Raw genomic sequence first — 15,986 nt, 5'->3', positions numbered from 1 at the left:
CTCCATCCCTCTGCCATAGAGGCTCCTCCAGGGCCACACTGTTTTAGATACACAGATACAAGGAGTAACCTTGCTGACATGTTGTCTCTCCACTCTCTCCATCCCTCCTGTCACAGAGGCTCCTCTAGGGCCACACTGGACTACAGTTTTAGATAAGCAATGATACCAGTAGTAGTCCTTCCTTCCTGTCATAGAATATCTTCCGGGGCCACACTGTTTTAAATATACAGAGATACAAGGAGTAGCCCTGCTGACATGTCATCTCTCCACCCTCCCCAGCCCCTCCACATGCAGTCCTCCTCTCCGGCCTTTACTATAGCTGTAGCCACACACCACCTAGAGTAGCTTGTAGCTGCCTGCTTTTAGTAGTCCTAGTTAGAGGAACAGTAGAGCAAGTCACATGGAAATTGATTGAAGTATCTTTACACATTTGTAAATCTTCTAAGCTGCACTTTTGATTTTAATTTGGTAATTGTATTTGTTTCATGTAACCTTGGATATCTCTTTACTTCCCCTGTTTCTTGTGTTATAACAGAGCTTTGTTTCTTGTCTCTTCAGCTCACCGACGGAGGAAGAGTAGCTTGGATGAACGGTGCTTTGACTCACCCACTCAGCCAAAACGACCTCGGGTCTTTTTCACAGAAGAACAGAAAGATTCACTTCGCCAGGCCTATGCACAGGACCCCTACCCAAACCAGAGCACCATTGAAGCATTAGCTAATGATCTAGGTGTTGGTGTGAAGACAGTTATAAACTGGTTCCACAATCACCGGATGCGGGCCAAACAGCAGCACCATGCAAGCGGCGGAGGAGGCACCCCAACCCAGAGCGACACCAACAGCATCAAGGCAGAGCCTCAGGATGAAAGCTCCAATCAAAGTGACATGTCTAGTGCTTCAGGTGACACAAACCAGTACCAAAGTTATCAAAACAACGAAACGAGTCAGTGGATGTTTCCACGCTTTGAACCGGTGGCTACTCCGGGAGGTCAGAGGTCACCAGAGAGCAGGAACAACTCAGTGAACAATGAACAAGAAATGGCAGATGATAAGAACGATTCCGAGGAGTCGCGGGTTGACAGTGTAAGTGAAAGTCAAGTGTTCCCCGATTCGGATGACAAGAACCTCCCTCCTCCACCAACACCAGCCTCGGGTGTTAATAAACGGAAACGGTCAAACCCACAGAGAGTGTACGAAGGAACGCAGTTGGAACGAATTAAAGCAGCAACCATAAAGAAAGCAGCCAACATGGAAAAGTTTGATGGGGATGATGAGGCAGAGGAGAAGGAGAACAAGGAGGTCGAGGAGAACAGCAATGACAGTAATAGTAACAGTGTGACGGACCTGACCCTGAAGCGGGGCGAGCATGTCGACAAAATAGAGAAGTTGCAACGTGCTATTGAGACAGTCGAGGAGAACTGGGAAGAAATAGACCGTGATGCAAGTATCGAAAAACTACAGAAAAACATCGAATCTAGTGAGGATGAACATTGGGAGTTCTGATAATGATGCATTGTGTTTTGCATCTAGGCCTGTGTGTGAGGGGTACTATGGCTGAAGGGAGGTGTGCCCTAGCCGGTGTGCTGTATGCTCACATAAAACCAGACACACCCACACACATGCCCTTTCGTTCGCTAATTATGACATCTTCTGTAATCATGGCATGGCTACCATTCTAGACTGCCAAGGGTAAAACGACAACAATCTATTTTTGTACTCATCGTAAAACTCAAATATATTATCTTTTCTACTTTCTGATGTAAATGTTGATGTTGTGCAACACGTGTACAGTCTATATCCATTTATACTAATTATTTGTGCCAAGTCGGTGGGTTGTTGACATCATGACATGATGTTGTACCTCATGGTGTTGACTCTGCCTGTTGCCCGGCCTGGTCAGAGTGTGGTCAGTGGGGCGACCTCGATAGCAGGTACAGGAGGTTCTAACTCTCATATCAACACCTGTACGTATATCCTATCAGCTTTCTTGTATATTCATCAGCAGCCACTGACCACTGTTTGAACAGGAGGAAGGCAAAGTCAATCATTGTTAAAGCGTCTGTAGACTGGGAAGCAGGCTTATACAGGCTGGGAGGGGGAGGGGGTCACATGGACGACCTGTGAAGCCCCCCACCCCTGCTGGTCCTGACTCTCCCTGCTGGGGACTACCTCACTACCTCGTGTGTCAGGGCCCTGCTCACTCACTCACTCACTCACTACCCATGTTAACTCACTCATCCCACAGGGCCTTAAATAAGAAAATAGAGTAAAACATTATGTAAAAGTGTTTTCCAGTGCTTAGTACTGAGAATTTTTTCCGACATGTTTTGTTTATGCTGCTCAGCAGGTTTGAGCATGTTTCTTTTGATCGGTGAAAACATTAAGAATTTAAATTAATTTCTATACAGTAATAAGTATTCAAGGGTTTTTTGGTTTGCTTTTTTATGTTTGCAGTGACTTTGATCAATTGATATGAAATTTATTTTTTTCGCATCCATCAAAATATGCATAGAAAAATACTGTTTCCATCTTGAAGATCTCTATTTTGTTAGTGCCTTTTGGCACTGGTCTCCCCAAGTGAAAATTTACAAAATTAAGAAAATTATCATGGTTGAGTTTAGGCCTGGCCCAAAGTATGTGAGTAGTGTGGTGGTGGTGGGCGTGTCACTCAGTGTTGCCCTGAACTGAGCAGGCTGTGGGGTAGGTGTGAAACTGGCAGGGATGAAATTGACTTGCAATGTAATGGGAAGTTCCGTCACTACCTGCAGAGCTTTCTGATGTTAAACAATTGCCAAAAATAACCATCTGATCATTAATGTCATTATCGATTGAATATTTTCATCTGTTTAACACAGTTTTATATTCAGATTTGTTTTGTCTGTAATGGATTACCTGAACTGGGTCAAATTGTGTCCATTACATGCAAGTCAACACCCATTGGGCACGCAGTGCCACTCTTGTCACCAGCTTCAGTTGTCTCCCTTTGTTCATACAGGACTGTCAATCATGTACTAATATTGTGGTGCTAAGCTTCAGTCTGAACAGATTGAGGTCCATGGAAATGTGGAGATATTTTAGTCTTGTGTTTCCCATGTTAAATCATGTCAAAATAACCCTGATCGTCGTGCTTGCTAGTTGCACCGCTCGGAGCCAAATACATCAATGCTTCTGTATCAGGGGCAGCTCATGTTAATGATACTTTGTAGTGCTCTCTTACTGCTTTCATTCTCATTACAAGGGAGATAACTCCTTTGCCAAGGGAGACCACCCTTTTACCAAGGGTGACAACTCCTTTTTTCTTCTTCATGGTTTAAAAGTGTGACAGTTCACCTCTCAGGTGTATTGACAACAAAGGGGGACAACTCCTTTCTTTCTTCATGGTTTAAAAGTGTGACAGTTCACCTCTCAGGTGTATTGACAACAAAGGGGGACAATCTGGCTGGAATTTGTGTTGTGTCTTCACTTCAAGTGATTCCTCTTTCTTTGCAGTTTGGATATTGTGGGAATGAACTTTGCTCACTGACTTCAGATCACTGTACCTATCTATGCACTATGTCCTACTACAACAGCTATTTCCGCAATCTTCCACTTCAATATATGCACACCAAAGATCTAGTCTTGTTGAGGAGTTGTACCCTTACACTTACTTTTACATTGTATATTGTTGTATGTGTCGACCGCTATGTTATATTTGCTTGTTTGTACATTACTTGTAATACTGCCAAAGTAGATAGTCTCCTTGTAGTAACACCTAGGAATGTAGTTATATACACATGGCTCAATCAGCAGACTCAAGTCAGTTTTCATCCTAATGGCTTTTACTTCTGATATTTTGATTTTGACTGTGAGTAGTGTTTGTGTTACCATGGTTACGTGCAAGTTATGTGTGCAATATCACAGCCAGTGTCTACAAAGTCCACCTATGCAGGGAGAAACTGATAAATTGTACAAGTGATTTATTCAATGAGATATTAAATCAAAATAATTGCCTTTTTGTGAGCCAAACGTAGTGATTTATATTCTCCAAAGGAGAAATATTTGTGCAATATTTAGATTGAAACTGATGCCTAGATGGCCTTCTTATACGTCTGACTGTATTTGTTGTATGTTAAAGACGTCTCGAGAAGACGGATGTTTCAGCTGTACGTAGTGTTAAGCAAGGAGCCTATGTCATGAGACTGGCACGGTCAGGCTGTCAGTAGGAAAGTAAATGTTAAATCATGAAGTGTTTAAGAAAGGACTTCTTGTTACATAGTAGAAGAAAGTTAAGAATGTTCTGGTGCGATGTCACGCAGGGTAACATAGAGCTACCAAGCTGCCGTAGAAGAATCTCGCAATGCCCTAAATGATCTCAATGCTGAGTTTTGCAATTCTTTATCATAAACGCTCATGTATTCTAGTTCATCTTCTGGACCATATTTGCAATTTGTTCATCTATTGGTCCCTATTTTGGGTTATAATTCGTTCGAAAGTAGATGTAGTGAAACATTCATTGAATATTTGTGTGCACTTATTGAAAACATGTCAGAAGGTAATCTTATGGACAAAAGTAAGATCAGTGAAGAAACTGTAACCATAGATACGTGTGAATCTGTGATTTCTGATAATTACTAAGGCGGCGCCAGCATGTTCTGTGGTAGCGGTCCAGATGGGCGGACCACGGAACAGGCGGAGCAGCTTCTTCAACTGTTGTGTGGTGTTGGTGGTTGTGTGTGACACAGCTGTAACCTCGGGATGGTTGTGGTTCTACCGTGCCTATGCTGGGCTGGCCTCCCGCTTCTTGCTGTCTGGTACAGGCATATCTGTAGTAGTAGGTGTTCTCCATACCAGTGACCAGTGTTGTCAAGTCGGACATGACTAGCCCCAGGTGTCATACCAGCCTCGTGTTGGTATACATACTAGCCTCTATATAGACATATATGACTAGCCCCAGGTGTCATACCAGCCTCGTGTCGGTATACATACTAGCCTCTGTGTAGACGTATATGACTAGCCCCAGGTGTCATACCAGCCTTGTGTCGGTATACATACAAGCCTCTGTGTAGACATATATGACTAGCCCCAGGTCTCATACCAGCCTCGTGTAGGTATTACTAGGCTATTTGTAAACGTATATGACTTATCTCAGGTGTACATGAATAGCCTTGTGTAGGTATCCATACTAGCCTACTTGAAGACGTATATGACTTTACTCAGGTGTCCATACTAGCCTTGTGTAGGTACACATACTAGTGTATATGTAGACGTATATGACTAGTCACAGGTATACATGACTAGTCTTGTCTAGGTGTAGATGACTAGCCTATAAGCAGCTGTGAAAGACTAGCTTGCTCTTGGTGTAAGTGTCCGTGACTAGCTTCAGGTGTACATGACTAGCCTCCATGGAGGTGTCAGTATTTGGTTCTCTGTAGGTGTACATGACTAGTCTCTTTAGGTGTAAATTACAAGTCTTATCAAGGTGTACATGACTAACTTTAACTAGCACATACACATCCTTCATTCAGGCCTACATGACTAGCCTACATGACTTGTTGTACGTAAATATCCTTTATTTAGATGTACATGACTAGTCTGACTAGTTGTACGTAAATATCCTTCCTTCAGGTGTACATGACTAGCCTTGACTAGTTGTACATGAATATCCTTCATTTAGGTTACATGACTAGCCTTGACTAGTACGTAAATATCCTTTATTTAGATGTACATGACTAGTCTTGACTAGTTGTACGTAAATATCCTTCATTTAGATGTACATGACTAGCCTTGACTAGTTGTACATGAATATCCTTCATTAAGGTTACAAGACTAGCCTTGACTAGTACGTAAATATCCATCTCTTAGGTGTACATGACTAGCCTAGACATAGGGACTGGCATAGGGGTAGCCAGGACGATCGTCTCACCAGGTTTCAGAGTTGGGGAAAGTGTTGCAGGACTATTGTAGAATGAGAAAACCTGAAAGCCAGCACAGATACAAGAAGTGGTGGGCCTAGCCTTTAAATTGCTCTGTAGCCTCCAGTAGAATATTTTCTAATATCACTTGTTAGTCTTGTCCAATTCAACTTACATCTATCCTGTCATTTTCACTGTTTCAGCTGTTTCATAATTGACATTGTTGCATTTTGATCTTCTCAGTATGCCATTTGATTGAGATAGTGCTATCTACCCGTAATGTTTACAATTACCAAAGCTTTAATTTACATATTGTTAATTTAGCATTTTGCATTTGCTAGTGTTTGGACGTCCTTGTGAGCCTACAGCCTATATGTTGATAGCAAGGTGTGGGGAGTGGTGGAAGAATGGCCGAATGATTGACCCGACTACACTATGGGCTGAAGGCTCATTGGGAAAGGACCAGTGTTTTGATACAAAATATTAACAGAAACATCTGTAAAATGTACTGAAAATTTTTCATGTGTACATCACAATTAGCCTGACAATAGTCACAGTTATCTCCCTTACTTACAGGAAGAGTTTTAGTTTAGGCATTTATATGACTGGATCATGCAGCTGTAGACAGCTGCTATGGAAGCAGTTGTTTTGTTGACACTAACTTGTTGCCAAATGTTTTGTTTGTATGACTGATCATGTTTCGTTTTAAATACTGAAATGTTTACGCTGGAACAATTTAAGGGACATATGGTTTCTGTTCAGGGTTTTAGGATTTATTTGTGTTTTGTTTAAGACAGGGCCCCTTCCACTTTCACTGACCAAGTGACCTAGTAGGTCATGCTTCCTTCTCATTGACCGCTACCAAGAATATTTTTACCAAACTATCAACACTGAGACATATTAAAAAAGGTTGATTTAATGGTCCATCTTTTGTATAGGTTGTAAGCGATCAGTAATGAAGTTTTTTATTTTTTTCCCTTTTCAGTACGGAAGGTAGAAATGACTATTTCCTACTCATTTTAAACAGTAACGCTCAGAAGAATGTAGTCCAGTTTGAATCACTTGTGCCTGCATGTTGGCTGCAGAATGGGAGTTAACCCTGTGGACTGGTCATTTAATACTGGACAGGATTGGGGAGGGTCAATTATCAGTACAGGTTCAGGGTAGTGCTGTCCAAGAAATAAAAGATAGCGACAAAATTTATTTCAAAATGTCACTCATTATGTTTTGTCATGAACTGATTTGGGGTCATGTAAAAATTGTAAGAAAAAGGCCAAGGGGTTTTTAAGGTATGGGGAGGAGATTCTTTTTCCTGCTGTGTAAGATCTCGTGCCCCTCCTCCCTGTAATAAATGACCAATCCATAGAGGGAATCTCATGCCTGCATCAGCAGCTTGCTCCTGCAGTGGGCAGAGAGTCGGTGTGTGGCTAGGGTAATGCAATCATTTCATAAGACGGGGGAACTGTCCTGACTCCATCACAGCCCAGTGGACGTGACCACATGACAAGTAGAAATATGTTCACTTAGTCATTAGCTAGGATTTAGTTACAAAACCTAAACATATCTAAATGTTCGGCACTTTGATTGTATATTTTTATACCTGGATAATTAATTGATTGATTGATATTACTGCCTGGCACATTGAGTTGAGGAATGTTGCAATAAATGATGGCTTGAAGCTAGGCCAGTGGTGTTGCAATCGGTAATGCATTCACGTTTATGTTGCTTTAACTCATTAACTAGCCTGTGTATCATTCATTGTGCAATAACCACTGTATATACACCTCATATTTACACAGGAATTCAGGCTTAATTCCACCACCTGCAGCTAAGTGCGCCATATCGACTTGCAGCCAGTATGGGCTGTCGGTACAAACTGGATCATTGTACAGTGCTGTCAGTACAAGCTGGATCATTGTACAGTGATTTCAGTACATGCTGGATCATTGTACAGTGCTGTCAGTACAAGCTGGATCATGGTACAGTGCTGTCAGTACAAGCTGGATCATTGTACAGTGCTGTCAGTACAAGCTGGATCATTGTACAGTGCTATCAGTACAAGCTGGATCATTGTACAGTGCTGTCAGTACATGCTGGATCATTGTACAGTGCTATCAGTACAAGCTGGATCATTGTACAGTGCTGTCAGTACATGCTGGATCATTGTACAGTGCTGTCAGTACAAGCTGGATCATTGTACAGTGCTGTCAGTACATGCTGGATCATTGTACAGTGCTGTCAGTACAAGCTGGATCATTGTACGGTGCTGTCAGTACATGCTGGATCATTGTACAGTGTTGTCAGTACAAGCTGGATCATTGTACAGTGCTGAGTAGGAACAAGTTACATTTCAGTCTGGTGCTATTGGAAGGACAACATGTTGTGATGAGATGGAGGTGGGGTGGGGATATAATTATTAGCAGGGCTGATCTCTTCTTGGGTTATGTGCAGAGGCACGGTTGTTCTCATGGACTTGGTTGGGTGGGGAGGCAGGCATTTGCAAGGGTGGGTTGCACCGGTAGCTGTCAGGGGTACAGCTTCATTCTAGTGGGCAGGGTGCAGCTTCATTCTTGTGGCCATGGTGCTGTGGTAACTTTCTTCTAGTGGGCACGGTGATGTGGTTAATGCAGGGTGCAGAATTAGCTTTCTTCTGGCAGCCAGAAACAGGTCTCTTTTGGCATTCATATTATTCTTATTTTGAAATAGGCAGTGAGGGATCTTTTGATGGGCATTTGACTATTGTTTCTCTGACAAGCTCATTAAAATCTGATCTTTTACCCCTGTGCGATACCTCTCTTCATGAAGACCATAGTAGGTTACGTCAGCCAATCAGCATCAAGGCTTCTTAATTTTCTGTACATGTGAGCAATGCAATCTGTATAACGATAACAACTATTATGTTGCTGTGGATATTTTAGTAAGTTCTGAACGCCATAATATCTACACTCAAAAGGTTGTACTATTGTGGCGGTTTTCTTTTGCTAACATCGAAAGATTAATCATTTTAGAAAGCTGACATCTGATTTGTTCAAGAACCCACTCATCCTTCATTTTGATTGGTCAGTCAGTTTTCACTCAGGGTGAACCTGATGTGACGTATGGAGGTTTCTTCAGATGTAAAAGGCGACTATGCTTGTCGTAAGAGGTGAATAACGGGATCAGGTGGTCAGGCTCACTGACTTGGTTGAAGCATGTCATCGATCCTAATTGCGTGGATTGATGCTCATGATATTAATCACTGGATTGTCTGGTCCAGACTCGATTATTTACAGACCGCTGTCATATAGCTGGAATATTGCTGAGAGCGGCGATAAACAACAAACCAACCAACAAACCAACCAATCTTCAGATCTTGAGGCACAGAGGTTTCTAATCGGAGTAAAAGATCTGATCTTAATGAGATTCTATTTCTGATAGATCGCTCAAAGCTATTCTGATGCACAGGGATTTTGGTTCCTTTATGTAAGGAAATTGTTATTGTTACAGTGAGGGGATAAGGCTTATCGGAAGGGGCAGGGGTTGTTTTGATGACATATGATGGCTTTGAGTGTTTTGGGGGTGGTAATTTGGTGCCACAGCAAGAGACGAATGGAAGAGTTCTGGTGCTACAGTATAGATGGAATGGCAGTACAGTGATTTGTATTGGACTTGAATGTAGGTAGATGGGTGTGTTCATCACTCAGAGAACAGGTACCGTGGTAGTTGTAGTCCTGAGTTTGCTGTGCATGTCGATCCAGTTTATGGGTTTTATCTTGTTTTTCTGAACACCCCTACCTGAACTTTTGTTCTTATTGTTGATGCTATTTTGTTACAGTCAAAGTTTTCACGTTTAATAGAACTGCATGGTCATGGACACATGCAGGAGTGACTTGTTCGTGCTTGGCACTGTACTGGCGACACAGGTGGCGCTTTCATTGATATTAACAAAAACATGGCAGGGGGCGGTGCAACTTGGGTTGGGGGTGGGGGAGGGGGGTACAACTTGGGTGGGGGAGGTGCAACTTGGAATGAGGGGCAACTTGGGTGTGGGAGGTGCTATTGGGAATTGGGAGGTGCGACCTCGGAAGGTGACCAGTTTGCGAGTTGGATTTTGAAAGGTGGAGTGAGTAACGACATGGGACTGTGCAACGATGGAAGGGTAGGGGGACGAATGTACAGTAGATGTAGCCGAGAGGGGACTAGTGCAGCCAGCTAGTTCTTTATGTTATTTTATTATTGTGCAATTGACAATATAATCAAAATGTATAAGACAATCCATTATCTGTCAAAGTGTATGTTAATTATATTGCTTTGAGTTTTACTGGAATGTAGGCTTGCTACATTGAGTATTTGCTTGAGCTTGTAGACTGCCATAGTATTGTACATAGAAACGGAGAGTTATATTCAGATATAGAGTTTATTATATCTTTGTATGTATTGATGTACTCAAATTACGCAGAGCTTGTGTTGTAGTTGTAGACGGTACCTGACTGCCGACCCCTCTCATAGTACAGCGGTGAGCAATATTATCTCACCGGATGGTGATGCTGGGTGCCCCTTCAGGGTGGGGATGGGGTGGAGGAAGGGATGGTCACACCCATGTTCCTCCCTCATAACAAATATACATCATGAAATCATAAGCAGATACATTTTAGATTTCACAGTATGCTTTTTTATATTTTATTTGTTAGCATTTATCAGTTGAGTTATCTCAGTGCAAAAATTATCTTTTTTTAAGTGTCAGTTTATAAACTGATGCACATTGTTTTTGCATTTTCCCAATATTACCGTAACCTAGTTGAGATATATTTTATGCAATCGTGTTTCAAAATAATGTATTTTTAGTTGTAACAAACATTTTGCAGGTACTCCCTACATATCTAATGCTAGATTGTAAGTTGGAGGTGGCCAGCTGAGCGGAAGCGCATCCCACTGGTGTTGCCATGGCAACACCAGTGTCGCTGGCCGCGTTACACTCCCTCACAGGTTACACGACAAACACACCTCATCCAATATATTGTCATCATTGTGCATATTTCTCAGTAAAATCCTTCAAATGCAAAATACCAAATGCAATGTATATCATTTGTACCAAAGATGTTTTTTCTTCTTTTTGCTATAAGATAGTGTATTAGCACTGAGTAGCCAGCCAAATGAGGTCTGCCTCTGAAGGAGAAGAAGAGGCACTGTGTTATGTCAGGAGATACGATATTGACTTTATGGTTTACAGATTTTTTTAACCAATTGGCTTGAGTCCGGTAAAATAAAAATAAAAATAGATTTATATACCTCCTTAATTTTGATAGTTTGTACTACTCAAACGAAGATAAAGGACACCTGATTATTTCATATTACTATAGCTAAGCTGTCACGGCAGGGTGTTCTTTAACATCTTTTGAGTAGTATATTCTGAATGTTTGGGTTAGCGGAAGTAGTGGGGAAAATAAAGGCTAATACTTTGTGATGTTTGGTATTTTTTACTGTAAAACGTGTATGTGTTTACTTCTGGGCAGGCTGTGGTCTCTTTGTAAGAGATTTGCGCTGACCAAGAACAGCATACAATGCATTTGATGAAATATTTGAAAAAAAGATAATTCAATTTGTATAATTTTCGCTATTTCAAAAAAGAATTCCTTGATGTCTAAGATGGATTAGTTGGGTAAAGAAATAATTGAAACTAGTTTTAGTTTATTTTTTGACTGTGTCTCTTGGCTAGTTGGTCGAATCTGTAAACCGATAAAATGAAAAAGTGCCGTCTTTTAACAACCTGGTTTCGGCTTTAGTGTAAAAGTCCAGTGGTAAATATATCTGTTATATCTCAGTGTGGTGTTTGCTATTGAACGGTACACTGGATTCATGAATGCACCACCTTCTATACCAACTTTATGATAATCTTTTTACCATGTATTTGTTATTTGTACAATGTATTTTTTAAGATATTTCTTATTATCAACTTATGCAGAACTGGGTATTGTAACACTCCCTTTCAGTCCTCAGTTGATTGCTCGCCTGTGTTTGGTTTGCTATGTAGTTCTGAAAGCTTGTCATTATGAACATCTACTACTAATCACAGGCAGGAGAAGGGTCTGATACCAATGTTATCCCATACACTGACTATGTAACTGTATATCCAAATAGTAATTAACTTGATAATATGCTCCACAGCTATCCAAGGACTAGGACAACGTTGTTATACATTGTTGCATGTAGCACAACGTTGTTATTCATTGTTACATAGATTGATCACCTCACTTGAAAAGAGTTGAGTTTGCCTGTGCAGTTGTGGGGTTACCCCTCGACTGCACTATGTTACATGTTAAATATTATCTAGTCTTCAATTCTTCAAGTGCATTTATATACTTTTCCTAGGTGCTTCAAAATATGTTAATAAACATATATGCAAGACTACTGACGTGTTTGTTTTTCTGTGATACTTTGGTGTTTTTGTTGATTGCCATGGTCATGATTGTGATTATGTCATGGCAGGTGCTTTCTGTCGTGTCACTTTGTCCTGTCGGCATGAGAGGGATAGTGCTTCCTCCAAATATCGGTTTTATTGTATTGACCCTGCTCTAGAAGGTCAAATACCTTTTTCTTCTATCGACCTAAAGGGAAAGTGTGCATAACACTTTAACACAAATATGCTAACACAAGGTATCATTTTCTTTTAACAACCAACTAGGGGAAAGTGTGCAGTCCAAGTGTTATATTTTCCTATCCATCCAGTACAAAGAAAGTGGACCAATATATAAACATTCTCATATTAACAAGACACAAGGGAAAGTGTGCAATACAAATATCACATTCTTATATCAAATGTAAGGGGAAAGTGCAATACAAATACCACTTTCTCATATGTCAAAAACAAGAGGAAAGTGTGCAATGCAAATGTCACTTTCTCATATCAAATACAAGAGGAAAGTGCACAATGCAATTTTCATTTCTCATGTCAAATACAAGAGGAAAGTGTGCAATGCAAATGTCACTTTCTCATATCAAATACAAGAGGAAAGTGCACAATGCAAATGTCACTTTCTAATATCAAATACAAGAGGAAAGTGCACAATGCAAATGTCACTTTCTCATATCAAATACAAGAGGAAAGTGCACAATGCAAATGTCACTTTCTAATATCAAATACAAGGGGCAAGAGCACTACAATTCTCATGAAATCAAATACAAGGGAAACATGCAATGCAAATATCATATTCATATATCAAATGTTAGGGGAAAGTGCAATACAAAAAACACTTTCTCATGTCACATACAAGAGGAAAGTGCACAATACAGTTCTCATTTTCTTATGTCAAATACAAGGGGAAAGTGTGCAGTTCAAATACCTCTTTCTTATATCAAATACAAGAGGAAAGTGCACAATACAGTTCTCATTTTCTCATATCAAATACAAGAGGAAAGTGCACAATACAGTTCTCATTTTCTCATGTCAAATACAAGGAGAAAGCACAATGCAATTTTTCATTTTCTCATATCAAATACAAGGAGAAAGTGCACAATACAATTCTCATTTTCTCATGTCAATTACAAGAAGAAAGTGCACAATACAATTCTCATTCTCTCATGTCAAATACATGGGGAAAGTGTGCAGTACAAATATCCTTTTCTTATATCAAATACAAGAGGAAAGTGCGCCGTACAATTCTCTTGTCAAATACAAGAGGAAAGTGCACAATACAATTCACATTTTCTCATGTCAAATACAAGAGGAAAGTGCACAATACAAATACAACTTTCTTCTTTCAACCTAATTCAATGTACAAATATCATATAACATATTCTCTTTCTGTCCCAAAACATTTTACAAATCTCACATGCTTTATATATCATGCATGTATTTCTGTAGCCATTGACCCAGGTATGGGTTCAGCATTCAAATATACATGTCAGATGTAAATAATCGAGTCTGGACCAGACAATCCAGTGATTGATTTCATGAGCATCAATCCACGCAATTGGGATCGATGACAGGCATCAACCAAGTCAGCGAGTAAGTGTTTTTGTCAGCTGGTCTATAAACTGGTAGGAAGCATGTAAGTGCATGAGTGTGGTGTAGAGATGTGATCTCCTCTCCTCCTGTCACAGATCAGCTCAGCAAGCTGCAGGTGGTTTACATGGAGGCGGCCGGAACAGTCCAAGAACAGAAGTCCCTCATCACCCAGCTGGAGGAGGACCTCCGCAGTGTCAACGCCTTGTCCTCCATGTTCCGTGGGGATGCAGAGGTAATGTCCCCACCATTCCAGTATATGCTTTGTCCTCGTATGTTCAAATTGAGGTGCCATGTCCTCCATGATTCCATTGAGATACTGAAGTAATGTCCGCTCATATAATACCTTACCATAATCTACATAATAGATGCAAGTAAGTACCTTTTCCTCCAACTTTCCTGGAGATGCCATTAAGTACCTTGTCCTCCATCCTTCATGGAGATGCCATTAACTACCTTGTCCTCCATCTTTCATGGAGATGCCATTTAGTACCTTGTCCTCCATCTTTCATGGAGATGCCATTAAGTACCTTGTCCTCCATCTTTCATGGAGATGGCATGAAGTGCCTTGTCCTCCATCTTTCATGGAGATGCCACTAAGTACCTTGTCCTTCATCTTTCATGGAGATGCCATTTAGTACCTTTTCCTACATCTTTCATGGAGATGCCATATTTAGTACCTTGTCCTCTATCTTTCATGGAGATGCCATATTTAGTACCTTGTCCTCAATCTTTCTTGGAGATGCCATTAAGTACCTTGTTCTTCATCTTTCCTGGAGATGCCATTTAGTACCTTGTCCACCATCTTTCCTGGAGATGCCATTAAGTACCCTGTCCTCAATCTTTCATGGAGATGCCATTAAGTACCTTGACCTCAATCTTTCATGGAGATACCATTTAGTACCTTGTCCTCAATCTTTATTGGAGATGCCATTTAGTAACTTGACCTCCATCTTTCATGGAGATGCCATTAAGTACCTTGTCCTCCATCCTTCATGGAGATGCGTTTAGTACCTTGTTCACCATCTTTCCTGGAGATTCCATTAAGTACCTTGTCCATCATCTTTCATGGAGATGCCATTAAGTACCCTGTCCTCAATCTTTCCTGGAGATGGCATTAAGTACCTTGACCTCAATCTTTCATGGAGATGCCAGTAAGTACCTTGTCCTCCATCTTTCATGGATATGCCATTAACTACCTTGTCCTCCATCTTTCCTTGAGATGCCATTAACTACCTTGTGCACCATCTTTCATGGAGATGCCATTAAGTACCCTGTCCTCAATCTTTCCTGGAGATGGCATTAAGTACCTTGACCTCAATCTTTCATGGAGATGCCATTAAGTACCTTGTCCTCAATCTTTCATGGAGATGCCATTTAGTACATTGTCCTCCATCTTTCACGGAGATGGCATGAAGTCAGTTGTTCTCCATCTTAACTGGAGATGCCATTTAGTACATTGTCCTCCATCTTTCATGGAGATGCCATATTTAGTACCTTGTCCTCTATCCTTCATGGAGATTGCATGAAGTGCCTTGTCCTCCATCTTTCATGGAGATGCCATTAAGTACCTTGTCCTCCATCTTTCATGGATATGCCATTAAGTACCTTGTCAACCGTCTTTCTTTGAGATGCCATATTTAGTACCTTGTGCACCATCTTTCATGGAGATGCCATTAAGTACCTTGTCCTCCATCTTTCATGGAGATGCCATTAAGTACCTTGTCCTCCATCTTTCCTGGACATGCCATATTTAGTACATTGTCCTCCATCTTTCCTGGACATGCCATATTTAGTACATTGTCCTCCATCTTTCATGGAGATGCCATATTTAGTACCTTGTCCTCTATCCTTCATGGAGATTGCATGAAGTGCCTTGTCCTCCATCTTTCATGGAGATGCCATTAAGTACCTTGTCCTCCATCTTTCATGGATATGCCATTAAGTACCTTGTCAACCGTCTTTCCTTGAGATGCCATATTTAGTACCTTGTGCACCATCTTTCATGGAGATGCCATTAAGTACCTTGTCCTCCATCTTTCATGGAGATGCCATTAAGTACCTTGTCCTCCATCTTTCCTGGACATGCCATATTTAGTACCTTGTCCTCCATCT

At 40.9% G+C, this 15,986-nt stretch overlaps 1 protein-coding gene across 5 annotated transcripts in view; it reads left to right on the top strand.

Annotated features, from left to right (window-relative positions):
- LOC124120294 (protein CASP-like) overlaps nt 1-15,986 on the top strand; it is a 136,192-nt gene that overhangs the window by 109,106 nt on the left and 11,100 nt on the right. For 4 of the 5 annotated variants that reach the window (XM_046483089.2, XM_046483090.2, XM_046483088.2 and 1 more), the window contains one exon: nt 559-8,779. In XM_046483089.2, coding sequence (XP_046339045.2) covers nt 559-1,502 — 944 coding nt within the window. In that variant the 3' untranslated portion in view covers nt 1,503-8,779. Of the gene's footprint in view, nt 1-558; nt 8,780-13,969; nt 14,107-15,986 lie in introns of those variants that run through there. The other variant, XM_048391788.1, reaches the window with a different exon arrangement.

Source organism: Haliotis rufescens, unplaced genomic scaffold, assembly GCF_023055435.1.
Source record: "Haliotis rufescens isolate VD_foot unplaced genomic scaffold, xgHalRufe1.0.p SCAF_99, whole genome shotgun sequence".
Lineage (NCBI taxonomy): Eukaryota > Metazoa > Mollusca > Gastropoda > Lepetellida > Haliotidae > Haliotis > Haliotis rufescens.
The sequence above is the reverse complement of the archived record's forward strand: the minus strand, read 5'-3'. Positions and strand labels throughout refer to the sequence as shown.